This window comes from Hyla sarda, chromosome 3 (assembly GCF_029499605.1).
Source record: "Hyla sarda isolate aHylSar1 chromosome 3, aHylSar1.hap1, whole genome shotgun sequence".
In the NCBI taxonomy this organism is placed as follows: Eukaryota; Metazoa; Chordata; class Amphibia; order Anura; family Hylidae; genus Hyla; species Hyla sarda.
In genome coordinates this window covers 283,118,005-283,136,076 of record NC_079191.1, presented here as the reverse complement: position 1 = coordinate 283,136,076, position 18,072 = coordinate 283,118,005, and the positions used below count along the sequence as shown (strand labels likewise).

The following is an 18,072-nucleotide window of genomic DNA, read 5'->3' as shown; positions in this document are numbered from 1 at the left end:
CGCCGCTGTCAGCTTTGACAGCGGCGATCTAGTACTCCGGTGCTCACTTTTCTCATGTTATCCCGTCCGGGCTGCAAAATAAAATAAAACGCACTTTCTCTTACCTGCCAACGAGCCCGCGGAGCTCCGGTACAGGTGTTCGGTCCCCGGGCTGTATTCTTCTTACTTCCTGTTAGTCCGGCACGTCACATGGAGCTTCAGCCTATCACCAGTGGAGGCGGGACATCGCTGCGGCTGGTGATAGGCTGAAGCTCCATGTGACGTGCCGGACTAACAGGAAGTAAGAAGAATACAGCCCGGGGACCGAACACCTGTACCGGAGCTCCGGGGGCTCGTTGGCAGGTAAGATAAAGTGCGTTTTATTAAAAATTCCACATCCCTAAAAGAATCGATTCAAAAATATTTTGAATCGATTCTGTATCGGCAAATGAAAAATCGCGATTATCGCGAGAATCGATTTTTTTCTTACATCCCTAAAATATATATATATATATATATATATATATATATATATATATATATATATAAATTATAATGTGTATATGTGTGTGTGTGTATATATATAGAGAGAGAGGACACAGGAATAAATTACGTACATGATGGGCAGCCCACAATAATTCTATCCGGCTGGAATGTTACCAGATCAGGTTTTAGTTATAACCAAATTACCTAATTTTCTGTGATAAAAACACTTGCAGTATTTATTTCTTTAAGGTAATAAAATGGCAAACAACACTCCATATCCCTCCTCAAGCCAATCTCTCCCCAGAAGCTTCTGATTTAATAGTGAAGCTCTGCCGGGGACCTGAAGATCGCTTAGGCAAGAATGGCGTTGATGAGATTAAAGCTCACCCGTTTTTTAAGGGCATAGACTTTTCTAGTGACTTGCGTCAACAGCCTGCCTTGTATACTCCCACTATTACTCATTCTACGGACACGTCCAACTTTGACCCAGTGGATCCAGACAAACTCTGGAATGATGAAGATAAAGATGGAAATAAAAATGACACCCTAAATGGGTGGTATAAAAATGGCAAACACCCTGAGCATGCATTTTATGAGTTCACTTTCCGGAGATTCTTTGATGATAATGGACACCCATACAACTATCCTAAACCTTTTGAATATGACTGTGAAGAGACACAGAGCAACGGCTACCAACAGTCTGAAGCAGAAGATAGTGGTCGTGGAGGGAAGAGACCTACAAACAGGGACTTAGTATATGTATGAATAGGACACAAATGGGTCCGTGGAATCGCTCGTATATGCAGTTTTTTGTTTCAAGAGGTGTGAGCCGAGGCTTCTTTCTGCTACATTGGAAACCTCAAAAATCAAGGAGTGCGCTTATTTTGTGACCTCTAGTGCTTTAGCACTATTGGTAACATTCTCATCTTAAAAAGAGATTTATCCAAGCAGTAGTTGTCGCTGCTCTTAGAGTGATGCTGGAATTTATCCTCGCTGAATTTTAAATATAAATTGAACATTTTTCTTATCACAGCACCTTGTTTTTACACTTTTCTGTGTTTTCAGATTACCCTTTCTATGTGTTATTAGGCACACGGTTTATTCCGTCAGAATGGACTGGGAGGTTTAATTTAATTTTAAACTGTAAAGGTACAAGTTTTGCAAGACAATGAGGGACATTTATATAAAAAAAAGTTCATTAAAAGTCTCATAATGGTTATATATCAATTTATGTATTTATGTAATTTCAAGTATTTATAAGACATCATAAAACAGAATATTCAAATTAAAGTTTGAGACATCTGGATCCTATGGAGAATTTTGAAAAGAAAATATGGATTGTCAGGACCATCATTTATGTTAAGAAATCCACTGTTTCTATCAAATGCAGCCACTTGGGAATAGAACATGCATATTAAAGGCTATGGAATATTTATTAAAGATGCATTGGTTCTGCTTCTATCACACTAATTTTGTCGTGATTGTACCTTGTAAAATTTGTGACATTGAAGATTCTTTTTATTGCCCAAAATGCAGATGAGGATTTTTCATAGACTTCATCTTGATTGTTTTTGTTCCGCTTAAGATATCAGACATTATTAACCCCTAAGGGCGTACAGGTACTTAGCGCACCGGATGTAAATGTACGTCTTGTGTCCTGCCGCAGCAAAGAAGCAGGTGCAGGAGCTGCTCACATCATAGACCACGGGTCACGTCTGCTATCAGCAGCCAGGGACCTGCCATGCTGATGTCAGGCATAAACCCCTCAGATTCCGTGATCAATATGGTAACGTGGCGGTTCTGGTAGCTGATCCTGACACCCATGGCAGGGCTGCGGGGATCGGATCAGCCAAGATGGCGGCTGGTGGTCTCCTTACCTGCCTCCTGCCGTCATCATGGGGTCTTCTTCTCTGGTCTTCCTTTGAGCAGACCAGAGAAGTAGATCACCAATAACTCTAATCAGTGCTATCCCTGACTTGCAAAAACTTTTGACATTAGGTTTTTCTTTTTTAAATGACAGGGAATCTTTAAAGGGGTACTCCGCCCCTAGATATCTTATCCCATAACCAAGGATAGGGGATAAGATGTCTGATCGCAGGGATCCTGCTGCTGGGGACCCCACAATCTATCCTGCAGCCCTTAGTCATCTGCAGCACGGAGCTAAGTTTGCTGCGTGGCTGATGACTCACGATACAGGACCCGGCGGTTCGTCACGACCCGCCCCCTTGTGACGGCACACTCCACCCCTTAACGACCAAGGACGTATATTTACATCCTTGGCCTGCTCCCACGATATAACGGGTCGGTCCCGGCATGTATCTGATTCTGGGACCCGGGGCTAATAGCGCGCGGCATCGATCACGGACCTGCGTGCTATTAACCCTTTACTCTTAACCCTTGCGTCTAAAACGAAAGTGAAAGCTGCCCGGCTGCTCAGTGGGGCTGATCGGGACCACTGCAGTGGAAATAAGGTGTCCCGATCAGCTGGGACACGAGCGGAGGTCCTCTTACCTTACTCCGGCGTGTCCCTTTCTTCCCTGCCTTATAAGAGACATAGTGGGAGATCCATCAAAACCTGTGCAGAGGAAAAGTCGACCTTTGTCGATTTTTGAAAAGGCCTGTGAAAAATAACATAAGCAAATCTGATTGGTTGCTATAGGCAACTGGTCAACATTTCCTCAGCACAGGTCTTGATAAATTTCCCCCAAAAACTTTTCCATTGATTGGGCCATATGAGGGCTTATTTTTGGAGTGCCAATTGCACTTTGCAAGGGCTCGTTCACATATGTCCAGCGGCATTCATCTTTTTCCTCCGTTGCTTGCTAAAAAAGGAAACTGATTCTAGAACTGTTCACATTCATCCAGCATCTTAATTTGGACGCCGGATGGTTGGACACGGGAACACAGCTTGCAACAATGGATGCCAGATGCTACACAACTGATGAAAACTGATGCATGTTGTCATCAGTTGTGGCATCAGATGTGTCGAGATTTAGGCTGAGTTCACCTATGTCAGTCATATGTGAGCCCAGCCTAATTTGGGTTTATAGTTTGTCTGATGAGCCAGGGAATCTGTCAGATAGATGTGAAGTTAATTTTAATTCATGGGAGTTAGAGATGAGTGAAGTTAAAGTGATTTGATTCATCACAAACTTGTCGGCTCGGCAGTTGCTGACTTTAGCCTGTATAAATTAGTTCAGCTTTCAGGAGCTCTAGTAGGCTGGAAAAGGTGGATACAGTTCTAGGAGAGAGTCTTCTAGGACTTTATCCAACTTTTCCAGCCCACCGGAGCACCTGAAAGCTGAACTAATTTATGCTGGCTAAAGTCAGCAAACGCCGAGCCGAGAAGTTTGTGATGAATCAAATCACTGTAACTTCGCTCATCTCTAATGGGAGTGACTAGCTGATGGGCAGGATTATACAATCAGGATGTGTACATTGAGAGGCACCCCCTGACTGAATAATCCCACCCATCACCTTATACTTGCATAATTAAATTTAAGTTCACATTTATCAGGTGATAGGCTGGATTCCACAGTAGTAGTAGTAATTCAATTTCATGCCCATCTGATTCCTTGAATTGTCGGACAAATTATAAACCCTCATATGTTAGGAACAGAAAATTGTATCATAAAACTGTAAAAAGGTGTGATCAGAGCACCCCAAACTATTTAATGTCATTAAAGGCACAGTTTATGATCAGCCACATGTATTTAAAATGTCATGTTTTTTTATTTATTTTTTTTATTTCCACAGTGAGTCTGCAGCAAAATTGACATACAATCTATTTGGAAATGTTATATATAGCCAATAGCGCTATTGGCTATATATAATGTTTTTGTCCTTGTTTATTTATGATTGGTATATAGGGGAACTACTAGTCCAATAGCAGCATACACGAAAATAGGGGGTTTCCACCTAAACAATCTATGCGAAAAACTGCATAACTTGCAGCCTTTTGCGAACTAAAAATAAAAAATCTATTTTTTTCCCTGCCTGAGTATGTAAAAACATATGAGAAATCTTTGGTAAATTATTAAAAAGGAAAACTGAAATATTACATTGACGGGAGTATTTAGACCGTTTACTTGATTTACTTTAAGCACCTTTTCACAAAGATTACAGCCTCCAGTTGTCTTGGGTATAATGGCACAAGGTCTGCACAACTATATTTGGGGTGTTTCGGCTATCTTCCTATGCAGATTCTCTCACGCTCTTTCAGATTTGAGGGGAACCATGAGTGGACAGCCATTTTTAGGTCTTTCCAAAGATTATTTCTGTCAGGGTTCTGGCTGGGCCGCTTAATGACCTTCACATAGTTATCCCTAAGGGTACGTTCACACAAGCGGATTTTTGCAGCGTATTTCGCTTGTGAAAGCCCGCTCTATGCTGCCTTTACATGTGCCTGCTCGTAGCGGCAATACGCCGCTATGAGCAGACACACTGCGATGTGCGAGTCGCAGTATTCTTGCACATCGCGGGAGCTCTCTGCCTAGCTCAGAGCAGTGAGAGTGGCCGCGAGTACGCCGTGCACATCGCTGCAGTAGGGCTGGGCGGTATACCGGTTCATACCGAATACCGACATTTTTGGGCTGCACGATATGAATTTTTTTTCATACCACAATACCGGTTGGGCCCCTCCCCCTTGGGAATGAATCAGCGCAACGCTGTCCCCACATCGGCGAACTAATATGTGACCCACGAGCGCTGTTCTGCTTCCCCCAACCAAATCATGTTAACCGCCAGCGCTGTTCTTCTCCCCCCCCCCCCCCCCCAATTATCAGCCCACAGGGTACTACTCACATATGTCAAGCACTGCCCTCCTCTTTGTTGGGGGCCGCTGGCGCTGGAACTCACTGTACGCCAGTGGTCTCCAACCTGCGGACCTCCAGAGATGAACTTTTGTTATTGACCAAATACTTATTTTCCACCATAATTTGACAATCAGACAATGTGATTTTATAGATTTTTTTTCGTCATTATGTCTCTTAGTTGAGGTATACCTATGATAAAAATTACAGGCCTCTCATATTTTTAAGTGGGAGAACTTGCACAATTGGTGGATGACTAAATACTTTTTTGCCCCACTGTAAGGTTAAATCATGATGTGAACAGTCCCCTTATATAGGACCATATACAGTCATGGCCGTAAATGTTGGCACCCCTGAAGTTTTTCAAGAAAATGAAGTATTTCTTACAGAAAAGGATTACAGTTGTACAAACACATGTTTTGCTATACACATGTTTATTCTTTGTGTGTATTGGAACTAAACCAAAAAAGGGAGGAGAAAAAAGCAAATTGGACATAATGTCACACCAAACTCCAAAAATGGTCTGGACAAAATTGGCACCCTTAACTTAATATTTGGTTGCACACCCTTTGGAAAAAATAACTGAAACCAGTCGCTTCCTATAACCATCAATAAGCTTCTTACACCTCTCAGCCGGAATGTTGGACCACTCTTCCTTTGCAAACTGCTCCAGGTCTCTCTTATTGGAAGGGCGCCTTTTCCCAACAGTAATGTTAAGATCTCTCCACAGGTGTTCAATGGGATTTAGATATGGACTCATTGCTGGCCACTTCAGGACTCTCCAGCGCTTTGTTGCCATCCATTTCTGGGTGAAAACCCAGCTTTTTTTTCCCACAATTTTGATTCTCAAGTCCTCAGACAGTTCTCTTCTCCTCTTTCTGTTGTCCATGCTTAGTGTGGCACACACAGACACACAATGCAGAGACTAGGTGAACTGCTCTCCTTTTTATCTGCTTTCAGGTGTGATTTTTTTATTGCCCACACCTGTTACTTGCCCCTGAATAAACATGTTTATAGCAAAACATGTGTTACTGCAATCCTTTTCTGTGAGAAATACTTCATTTTCTAGAAAAATTTCAGGGATGCCAACATTTATGGCCATGACTGTACATGGGGAGTATGTGCAGAGCATTGCACCCTAGTATCTGTACATTCCTATGTCAGAGGACGGGATTGGACTAAAAATCATTGGAAGCGGGATTGAAAAACCAGTCCAGTGCAGAGCTCTACTACATAGTGTATAAGGAGAACAGCAGGCAAACTCCAGTAATCCTTCTACCTCTCTGTGCAACATGTGCAGCATAAAACCAGAGAGGAAAGGGTTACAGAGCAGAGTGCAGTGATTGGCTGACAGCTCAGTGACACACAGTGAGGGAGGAAGAGCGACACGCCCCCTCCTCAGAAGATCTGATATAAGCTGATTTTAAAAGAAATACAGAAGCTAGACACATAAAAGTTATATGTACGTGATCAGGATGAGGTACTGAGCAACATATAACTTTCTTTTGTTTTTTTCTGGGATATGATAGGTGCGCTTTAAGTGTCATGATTATGACACTTAAGGGGTTAAATGAAGGAGAAGAGCAAGAATGCTGTTCTCTGTCATTGACTGTGCACGACTGCTGACAGCTCCTTCACTCGCTTCATAGTTGGTCTGCTGCTCAAGATGTAAATGTACTTCCTGGTGCATTAAGTATATTATATTTACCTCCAATGGGGGAGATTTATTAAAACCTGTGCAGAGGATAAGTTGACCAGTTGCCCATAGCAACCAATCAGATCGCTTCTTTATTTATTTTTTAAAAGACCTCTGAAAAATGCGATCTGATTGGTTGCTATGGGCAACTGCTCCACTTTTCCTCTGTACAGGTCTTTATATATCCCCCCAATGTCCATAAGGGGTTATCATTCTGATAATACACTGTAACAAAAACTTGTAAACTACCTCCTCATGTAATCTACTTACTACTGGGGTGACACACTATAACAAACCCTCTCCTCATGTAATTACCTTACTACTGGGGTGACACACTATAACAAACCTCCTCCTCATGTAATCTCCTTACTACTGGGGTGGGTAGCCCAGGGTAACAAACCTCCTCCTCATGTAATCTCCTTACTGCTGGGGTGGGTAGCCCAGGGTAACAAACCTCCTCCTTATGTAATTACCTTTCTATTGGGGTGACTCACTGTAACAAACCTCCTCCTTATGTAATTACCTTTCTACTGTGGTGACACACTATAATAAACCTCCTCATGTAATCTCTTTACTACTGGGGTGACACACTGTAACAAACCTCCTCCTCATGGAATCTCCTTACTACTGGGGTGACACACTGTAACAAATGCCCTCCTCATGTAATTACCTTACTACTGGGGTGGCACAGGGTAATAAACCTCCTCCTCATGTAATTACCTTACTGCTGGGGTGGCACAGGGTATTAAACCGCCTCCTTATGTAATCTCCTTACTACTGGGGTGACACACTGTAACAATCGTCCTCCTCATGTAATCTCCTTACTACTGGGGTGACACACTATAACCTCTTCCTCATGTAATCTCCTTACTACTTGGGTGACACACTGTAACAAACCTCCTCATGTAATCAATTTACTACTGGGGTCGATAGCACAGGGTAACAAACCTCCTCCTCATGTAATCTCCTTACTACTGGGGTGACACACTGTAACAAACCTCCTCCTCATGTAATCTCCTTACTACTGGGGTGACACACTGTAACAAACCTCCTCCTTATGTAATCACCTTACTACTGGGGTGACACACTGTAAAAAACCACCTCCTCATGTAATCTCCTTCCTACTGGGGTCCATAGCACAGGGTAACAAACCTCCTCCAGCTCAGCCCCACCTCCTCCACAGGTCCTTCAGGCACAATCTCTCCTCTCCTCCACACTAAGCTCCTCCCCCAACATGTGATGGTGACATCATCACAGGTCCTACATGTCCAGCATCTAGCAAACTCAGTTCGCTCCGTGCCTGATGACTAGTGTTGAGCGGCATAGGCCATATTCGAATTCGCGAATATTCGCGAATATATGGACGAATATTCGTCATATATTCGCGAATATTCGCATATTCGTTATATTCTCGTTTTATTTTCGCGTATGCGAAAATACGCGCATGCGAAAATTAGCATATGTGGAAATTCGCATATGCGAAAATTAGCATATGCGAATTTTCGTATATGCGAATTTTCGCGCGCCAGTCTCACACAGTAGTATTACAGCCTTCTTTACACCACACAAGCTGGAAGCAGAGAGGGATGATCACTGTGATGTGTACTGTGAAGAAAAAAAAAAAAAAAAAAAAAACGAATATTCGTAATTACGAATATATAGCGCTATATTCGCGAAATTCGCGAATTCGCGAATATGCGATATTCGCGAATAATATTCGAATTGCGAATATTCGCGAGCAACACTATTGATGACTCACGATACAGTGGCCGGAGGATCGTGACATCATGGCCCCGCCCCCTCAATACAAGTTTATAGGTGGAGGCGTGGCAGACTTTGCTCCGTGCAGCTGTTGAGGGGGCTGCAGGAGAGATCGCGGAGGTCCCCAGTGGCGATCAGACATCTTACATCTTATCCCCTATTCTTTGGATAGGTGATAAGATGTCTAGGGATGGAGTACCCCTTTAATGAAAAGAGCCTATTTCTGGACACTCAAGAAAAGTTCCTCCCCTCTGCACACATCGGGGGACATGTATCAAGCTTTTTTACATAGCTTTGTGGTGTAGATTTCTTGCACTTGTGCAAAATGTGTGCAACTTTTTGCTAAAAAGTGATTTTGACAAAAATGACTTAGGAACACACTTTTTTTTACTTTTTTGTTTGCAGTGGGTGGAAAAAGTCTCAGAAAAGTCACAGAGAAGGAATCATACAAAGTGGTGTTCTAAAGTAAAATTTCACAAAAAGTTGTGCTAGCCCCATGTAAATCACCTGCACCATTTAATACATGCATATACACTACAACTACAAAATCAAAACCTTTGTATAACATCAGTGCACCCAGACTGACGTTGATAAATGTCCCCCATTGTCTTTAAAGCTCCAAGTGACCATTGGGTTCTTGGTGACCTCTCTTTCCAAATCCCTTCTCCCCTGATTACTTACTTTGGTGGGGCGGCCATCTCCTTTTGGAAGAATCCTGTTCTTTTCCAAAAACCTTTTCAAATATTTTGGACTTGGTGTTTTTTTTTTTATTAATGTTTACACCATTTACTGTATAGGATCATTAACATTTTAGTTTAATAGTTCGGAAATTTTCCGCATGCGGCAATACCAAATATGTTTATTTAATTGTTTTAGATTTGTTTTATTTGTAAAATGGGAAAAGAGGGTAATTAATGTTTTTGGGAGGGGACAGGCTTAGGGCTCGTTCACACAGCTGCCTGCCCCTGTAAATTCATACCCGTTCTCAAATCCGTTTGATACGTTTGCAAACGGCTGTAAAAGGATCCCATTGATGTGAATGGGATTTTTTTTACATTCCTTTGTCACGTGTTTGCACCCGTAAGCTTCCTATTCCCTTTTTTTAAATGTGAAAATACATTGCAGGCAGTAAAAACGGGAAAAAAAAAAAAAAACTGTTTAAAAATGCGTTCTTTTAAAATTAACATTGAAGTCTATGGCAAACGGATGAGCCTTTAACCCCTTAAGGACACATGACGTTCTCATACGTCTCCATTTCCGAGTCCTTAAGGACACATGACGTATGAGAACGTCATGTGTTTTACCGGCCCCCCGCAACCATCTGGAGCGGAGCCGGTGCCCGATGCCTGCTGAAATCGTTCAGCAGGCATCGGGGCATATCGCCCAGGGGGGTCATTATGACCCCCCCATGTCGGCGATGGCCGCAGATCGCTGGACAATTCAGTCCAGCGATCTGCGGCGGATTCCGGGTCAATCGGGTCTCCAGTGACCCGGTGACCCGGAATTATTGGCTGATCGGGGCCGTCAGAGACGGCCCCGAACAGCCAGAGCCAGCAGGGGTGAGGTGGCACTGGTGCCACCTCACGATCGCCCTGATTTGTCGGCCGGATTACCGGCCGACCAATCAGGGCGCCTGCTGCGGGTGTCACTCCCGCAACCCGCTCCGCCCCTCTTCCGGAGGACGTGAGCGGGTGCGGGACGTGCACCCCGGGTGCTGGGGACCCCGATCCCCGGCGTCCCTGTTGGGATCGGGGCCCCAGGAGCAGCGGCGGCGACGACGACGAGGGACTGACCTGTGCGGCGAGGATCGTTGGAGGTGAGTGACAGCAAAAAGGGCATGCTGGGAGCTGTAGTTATGCAACAGCAGGAGGCAGACCACCACAACTCCCAGCATTCAATTATGGGCATGCTGGGACTTGTAGTTTTGCAACAGCTGGAGGCACATTCTTTCTATGGAAAAGTGTACCTTCAGCTGTTGTATAACTACAACTCCCAGCTTGCACAATCAGCTAAAGTGCATGCTGGGAGTTGTAGTGGTGCATCTGGTGGTTGCATAACTACAACTCCCAGCATGCCCGTTGGCTGTCGGTGACTGCTGAGAGTTGTAGTTTTGCAACAGCTGAAGGCACACTGAGTTAAGTAGCAAACCAGTGTGTCTCCAGCTGTTGCATAACTACAATCCCCAGCATCCCCAGCCAAAGTAGTATGCCTCCAGCTGTTGCATAACTACAACACCCAGCATGCCCTTCCGCTGTCCGTACATGCTGGGGGTTGTAGCTTTTGCAACAACTGAAGGCACACTGGTTGCAAAATACTGAGTTTGTTACCAAACTCGGTGTTTCACAACCAGTGTGCCTCCAGCTGTTGCAAAACTACAACTAAAAACACTACAATACACAATAAAATAAAAAGTAAAAAACACTACGTATACACATACCCCTACACAGCCCCCCTCCCCAATAAAAATGAAAAATGTCTGGTACGCCACTGTTTCCAAAACGGAGCCTCCAGCGGTTGCAAAACTACAACTCCCAGCATGCACTGATAGACCGTACATGCTGGGAGTTGTAGTTATGCAACAGCTGGATGTCCGTCCCCCCCCCCCCAATGTGAACGTACAGGGTACACTCACATGGGCGGAGGATTACAGTAAGTATCCGGCTGCAAGTTTGAGCTGCGTCAAATTTTCTGCCGCAGCTCAAACTGCCAGCGAGAAACTACTGTGAACCCCCGCCCGTGTGACTGTACCCTAAAAACACTACACTACACTAACACAAAATAAAATAAAAAGAAAAAACACTACATATACACATACCCCTATACAACCCCCCTCCCCTCCCCAATAAAAATGAAAAACGTCTGGTACGCCACTGTTTCCAAAACGGAGCCTCCAGCTGTTGCAAAACAACTACTCCCAGTATTGCCAGATAGCCATTGGCTGTCTAGGCATGCTGGGAGTTTTACAACAGCTGGAGGCACCCTGTTTGGGAATCACTGGCGTAGAATACCCCTATGTCCACCCCTATGCAAGTCCCTAATTTAGGCCTCAAATGCGCATGGCGCTCTCACTTTGGAGCCCTGTCGTATTTCAAGGCAACAGTTTAGGGCCACATATGGGGTATCGCCGTACTCGGGAGAAATTGCCTAACAAATTTTGGGGGGTATTTTCTGCTATTACCCTTTTAAAAAATGTAAAATTTTTGGGAAAACAAGCATTTTAGGTAAGAAAAATATATATTTTTTTACATATGCAAAAGTCGTGAAACACCTGTAGGGTATTAAGGTTCAAATTACCCCTTGTTACGTTCCCCGAGGGGTCTAGTTTCCAAAATGGTATGCCATGTGGTTTTTTTTTGCTGTCCTGGCACCATAGGGGCTTCCTAAATGCGGCATGCCCCCAGAGCAAAATTCGCTTTCAAAAAGCCAAATGTGACTCCTTCTCTTCTGAGACCTGTAGTGCGCCAGCAGAGCACTTTTCACCCCCATATGGAGTGTGTTCTGAATCGGGAGAAATTGGGCTTCAAATTTTGGGGGGTATTTTCTGCTATTACCCTTTTTAAAATTGTAAAAATTTTGGAAAACCAAGCATTTTAGGTAAAAAATATATATATTTTTTTACATATGCAAAAGTTGTGAAACACCTGTAGGGTATTAAGGTTCACATTACCCCTTGTTACGTTCCCCGAGGGGTCTAGTATCCAAAATGGTATGCCAAGTGGTTTTTTTTTTTTGCTGTTCTGGCACCATAGGGGCTTCCTAAATGCGGCATGCCCCCAGAGCAAAATTTGCTTTCAAAAAGCCAAATGTTACTCCTTCTCTTCTGAGACCTGTAGTGCGCCAGCAGAGCACTTTTCACCCCCATATGGGGTGTTTTCTGAATCGGGAGAAATTGGGCTTCAAATTTTGGGTGGTATTTTCCGCTATTACCCTTTTTAAAAATGTAAACATTTTGGGAAAACAAGCATTTTAGGTAAAAAAAATTTTTTTTTTTTTACATATGCAAAAGTCGTGAAACACTTGTAGGGCATTAAGGTTCACGTTACCCCTTGTTACGTTCCCCGAGGGGTCTAGTTTCCAAAATGGTATGCCATGTGTTTTTTTTTTTTGCTGTTCTGGCACCATAGGGGCTTCCTAAATGCGGCATGCCCCCAGAGCAAAATTTGCTTTCAAAAAGCCAAATGTTACTCCTTCTCTTCTGAGACCTGTAGTGCGCCAGCAGAGCACTTTTCACACCCATGCGAGGTGTGTTCTGTATCGGGAGAAATTGGGCTTCAAATTTTAGGGGTATTTTCTGCTATTACCCTTTTTAAAAATGTAAAATTTTTGGGAAACCAAGCATTTTAGGTAAAAAATATATATATATTTTTTTTTACATATGCAAAAGTCATGAATCACCTGTAGGGTATTAAGGTTCACTTTACCCCTTGTTACGTTCCCTGAGGGGTCTAGTTTCCAAAATGGTATGCCATGTGTTTTTTTTTTGCTGTCCTGGCACCATAGGGGCTTACTAAATGCGGCATGCCCCCCAAAAACCATTTGTCACTCCTTCCCTTCTGAGCCCTCTACTGCGCCCGACGAACAATTAACATAGACATATGAGGTATGTGCTTACTCGAGAGAAATTGGGTTTCAAATACAAGTAAAAATTTTCTCCTTTTTACCCCTTGCAAAAATTAAAAAAATTGGGTCTACAAGAACATGCGAGTGTAAAAAATGAAGATTTTGAATTTTCTCCTTCACTTTGCTGCTATTCCTGTGAAACACCTAAAGGGTTAATACACTTACTGAATGTCATTTTGAATACTTTGGGGGGTGTAGTTTTTATAATGGGGTCTTTTATGGGGTATTTCTAATATGAAGACCCTTCAAATCCACTTCAAAACTGAACTGGTCCCTGAAAAATAGTGAGTTTGAAAATTTTGTGAAAAATTTCAAAATTGCTGCTGAACTTTGAAACCCTCTGGTGTCTTCCAAAAGTAAAAACTCATAAATTTTATGATGCAAACATAAAGTAGACATATTGTATATGTGAACCCAAAAATATATATTTTGAATATCCTTTTTCCTTACAAGCAGAGAGCTTCAAAGTTAGAAAAATGCAAAATTTTCATTTTTTTCATCAAATTTTGGGATTTTTCACCAAGAAAGGATGCAAGTTACCATAAAATTTTACCACTAAGTTAAAGTAGAATATGTCACGAAAAAACAATCTCGGAATCAGAATGATAACTAAAAGCATTACAGAGTTATTAATGTTTAAAGTGACAGTGGTCAGAATTGCAAAAAACGCTCCGGTCCTTAAGGGGTTAATGTTATCCGTACACCCGCTGACTAGTCTTCAATAAGCGTTAATTTTTTACGTAAATTTGTTTTCCCTTAGTCCTAACATCAGCACAAGTGGGGTGTTCTGCCCCTGTGAAGCTGGCAGGACGGTGGAATTTTTAATTCCGCCCAAGTAATTAAAGACTTAATTAGACCCCCATATAAGGCCTCCTCCCTTAGGCCACATTGCTTAATAACAAGTAAAACAAAACAATTCGGGCGGGAAAATTTGTGTGCTGCTGTTAGGACTTAGGGAAAACAAATTTACGTTAAAAATTAACGCTTCCCTTACGTCCTAACCAGCAGCACAAGTGGGGACTTAGCGAGTAACAACACAAATAGGGAGGGACTACGGCAGAGTGGCACTTAGGATTGATTGCCCAAAGGCCAACTCTTCCGAACGTTTGGCATTAACCCTGTAATGACTAATAAATGTATTATGCGTGCTCCAGGAGGCAGCGGCGCAGACTTGTTCTAGAGGAAAAGCTTTTCTTTCTGCAAAGGAAGTGGAGACTGCCCTAGTGGAATGGGCAGTGACAAAGCCAGGAGGAGCTAACTCCTGGGCTACAAATGCCTCTTTAATCCATCTACTCAGAGAGGGTTTAGATACTTTAAGACCTTTGTTCTTCCCTGAAAAGGAAACAAGAAGGTGCTCCAATCTTCTAAATTCTCCAGTTCTTGAGATGTAGATTCTGAGGATTCTTGAAATGTCCAGAGTATGGTCAGCAGCTTCCTCGGGAGAGGATGGATTAGGACACAGAACTGGAAGGGATATAGCTTGATTGATGTTGGTGAACGTCGGGACCTTAGGAACAAAGGTGGGCAAAAATCTCAACAGGACTCTATCCTGGAGAAAAAGCGTATAAGGCTCGAAAGCCGAAAGGGCCTGAAGCTCGCCAATCCTTTTGGCTGAGGTTATGGCCAATAAGAAGGTGACTTTAAGGGACAAATACCTAAAGTCGACTTCTTCCAGAGGTTCAAAGGGGTGTGAGCATAACCCCTTAAGAACAATAGTCAAATCCCATTTGGGAATGGGTCTGAGAACTGTAGGTTTAAGTCTTTCAGCTCCCTTAAGGAATCTTCTGATTAGGGATTCTTGTGATAAAGATCTGCCTAAAAAGGCAGAGAGCGCTGAAACTTGAACCCGTAAATTTGCAGAAAGAGGAGGATCTGAGGTTACTACCTCTTTCGTAGCACACCATCGAACGAAAATCTTCTTTATCCTAGAATAGACCTTGTTTGTAGACTCTGCTCTAGAGTGTGCAATAGTTCTCAAGACCTCCGCAGGAAGCCCACTACTTAGTAGGGTCCTGTCAATCTCAAGGCTGTCAGATTGAGTCTCCTCAGATCTAGGCAGGAGCCTGTGTTGTGAGACACAAGGTTCTGCAGGTGGGGAAGCCTCCAATAACACCCCTGACTCATCCTCATGAGATGGGTGAACCAGGACCTCTTGGGCCAGAATGGTATGATGGCAATCACTGAAGTCTGGTCTTGCCTGACTTTCATCAATACCCTCGGTATCATGGAAAGTGGAGGGAATATGTAGGCCAGCCTGAACCTCCATGGAATGGACAGAGCGTCTATCGCCACTGGATTGCCCTCTTTGTAAAGAGAGCAAAACTTGTTCACCTTGGCGTTCAGACGAGTTGCCATGAGATCTATCTCTGGCATACCCCACCTTAGGGTTATCTTCTTGAAGATGTCTTCGTTCAGGGACCATTCCCCTTGGACCAGAAGCCCGCGACTTAGACGATCTGCCACTATGTTGAGATCCCCCTTGATGTGGACTGCAGAAAGGTGGGTTAGATTGAGCTCTGCCCAAGAGAGAATTAGTCCGGTCTCCTTGAGGAGCACTTGGGAGTTTGTGCCACCCTGTCTGTTGATGTAAGACACCACAGTAGTGTTGTCTGACCGAACTCTTATCGCTTTCCCTAGAATAAGGGGTGAGAAATGGAGAAGAGCTAGACGAACTGCTCTCAGTTCTCTCATGTTGGAGGAGAGAAGTCTCTCCTGAGGGTTGCAAGTACCCTGTACTGGATTCTCGTCCAGATGGGCTCCCCAGCCCAGAAGGGAGGCGTCCGTGGTTAAAGTGATCCACTGAGGTTGAATCAAGGACTTCCCATCTGTCAGATTCGTCCACCATCTGAGAGATGCACGGACTTCGGTCAACAGGTTGCACTTTTTGTCCAACCCTCTGGGGTTGTGATTCCAGACCTTTAAGACTTGATGTTGGAGAGGCCGGAGGTGCCATAGGGCCCAGGGGACTGCCTCTGCAGACGCTGACATATGACCCAACATCTTCATTAGAGTTCTGATGGGAACCTTGCGAGGGACCATCAAAAACTCGGCAGCTCTTATGACTCGATCTTTTCTTTCTGGAGTGAGGGATGGAGTCATCTGAGAGGAGTTCAGAACAAACCCCAGAAACTTCCTTGAGGTGGACGGGTTGATCTCTGATTTCTCCCAATTTATAAGCCAGCCCAAGCGCTGGAGAAAATCTAGAGCCAGATGAAGATGAGACTGTAGAACGTCTAGAGTAGCGGCTTTTAGAAGCCAGTCGTCTAGATAAGGAATGATCTCTAGACCTTTTAGTCTGAGAGCAGAGACCACTGGAGCCACCACCTTTGTAAAGGTGTGGGGGGCTGAAGTGATGCCGAAAGGCAGAACAGCGAACTGGAAATGCTTTACCATACCGTTTATGGTGACAGCAACCCTCAAATATTTCCTGTGAGCAGGAAAAATAGGAACATGAAGGTAAGCATCCTTCAAGTCGATGGTTACCATGAGATCTTGAGGGTCCAGGATACTGACTACTGAGCGAATGGTTTCCATCCTGAAGCGCCTTTTCCTTATAAATCGGTTTAAAAAGCAAAGATCTATGATCATACGCCAGTCGCCCGATGGTTTCGGCACCAGAAATATTGGGGAATACACCCCTAACCCTCTTTGGTCGGGGGGAACTTCTTCTAGTGCATGTTTCCCCACGTACTGTAGGACAGAGTCCCCTAGAACAGCCTGTTTTTTCTGAGGAAGTAGCTTTGTTAAAATAAATTTCCTTGGAGGAGGGGAGATGAAATCTATTTTGTATCCCGACTGAATGACGTCCAGAACCCAAGGATCCTGGATTTCTCGCATCCAGGTTGACAGAAACAAACTTAAACGTCCTCCGACCGGAGGAGGATTGGTAGATAGCTTCTCTACCTGAACTTCCCGAGGGAAAGGGAAAGTGGAAACGTTGGTGGACCTTAGAGGAGAGTCATAGCTTGGCCTTACGGTCTTTACCGCGGCCGCATCCTCCACCACGCTTTTGAGTAGACTGGCGTCTCTGGGATCTGGAAGGGCCCTGGAACTTCCCCCCCCCCCCCCCCCCCTGGATCTACCTTTGCCACGAAAGGACTGTACAGGTAGACATTTACCTTTTTTATCCGCAAAACCCTCCATGATTCGATCTAACTCAGACCCAAAGAGCCAATTAGGCTCAAAGGGCATCCCACAGAGGTTGAACTTTGAAGTATTATCAGCTACCCAGGGACACAACCACAGGGGGAGCCTGCTTGCGAATGAGAGCGCCATGGACTTGGCAGCAAGTTTGAGGTGCTGTTGGGATGATTCGCATAAGAAGTCTACCCCGAGAAGTAGCGTTTTGAAGCTGTCCAGAATATCCTCCCAAGCAACATTACTTTCAATCTCAGACTGAATGCGTTGTACGCGTTCTTTGACAAAGTCCGCAACCTCACTTGAAGCAACAGCCACCGAGGCAGATGCTGAGGCCGCCGAATAGTTGCGTCTTAGAAGGGAGTCCACTTTCCTGTCAAGGGGGTCCTGGAGGTTACTGCCATCATCTGCAGGAACTAGCACCCTCTTGGACAGCTTGTTAACAGCCATATCCACTTTTGGCGGTGGCATCCAGGAATCCGATTCAGCTTCTGATAGTGGAAACATCAGCTTGAACCTCCAGGTGACAACAGCAGGCTTGTCTGGGTGCTTCCACTCGGCTTTCATCAGCTTCTTAAGTGT

At 44.1% G+C, this 18,072-nt stretch overlaps 1 protein-coding gene across 2 annotated transcripts in view; it reads left to right on the top strand.

The window, feature by feature from the left end:
• LATS1 (large tumor suppressor kinase 1) overlaps positions 1-2,073 on the top strand; it is a 39,249-nt gene extending 37,176 nt beyond the window's left edge. For both annotated transcript variants that reach the window (XM_056566772.1, XM_056566773.1), the window contains exon 8: positions 715-2,073. In XM_056566772.1, the coding sequence (XP_056422747.1) occupies positions 715-1,230 (516 nt within the window). In that variant the 3' untranslated portion in view covers positions 1,231-2,073. The remainder of the gene's footprint in view (positions 1-714) is intronic.
• Positions 2,074-18,072: the final 15,999 nt, after the last annotated feature.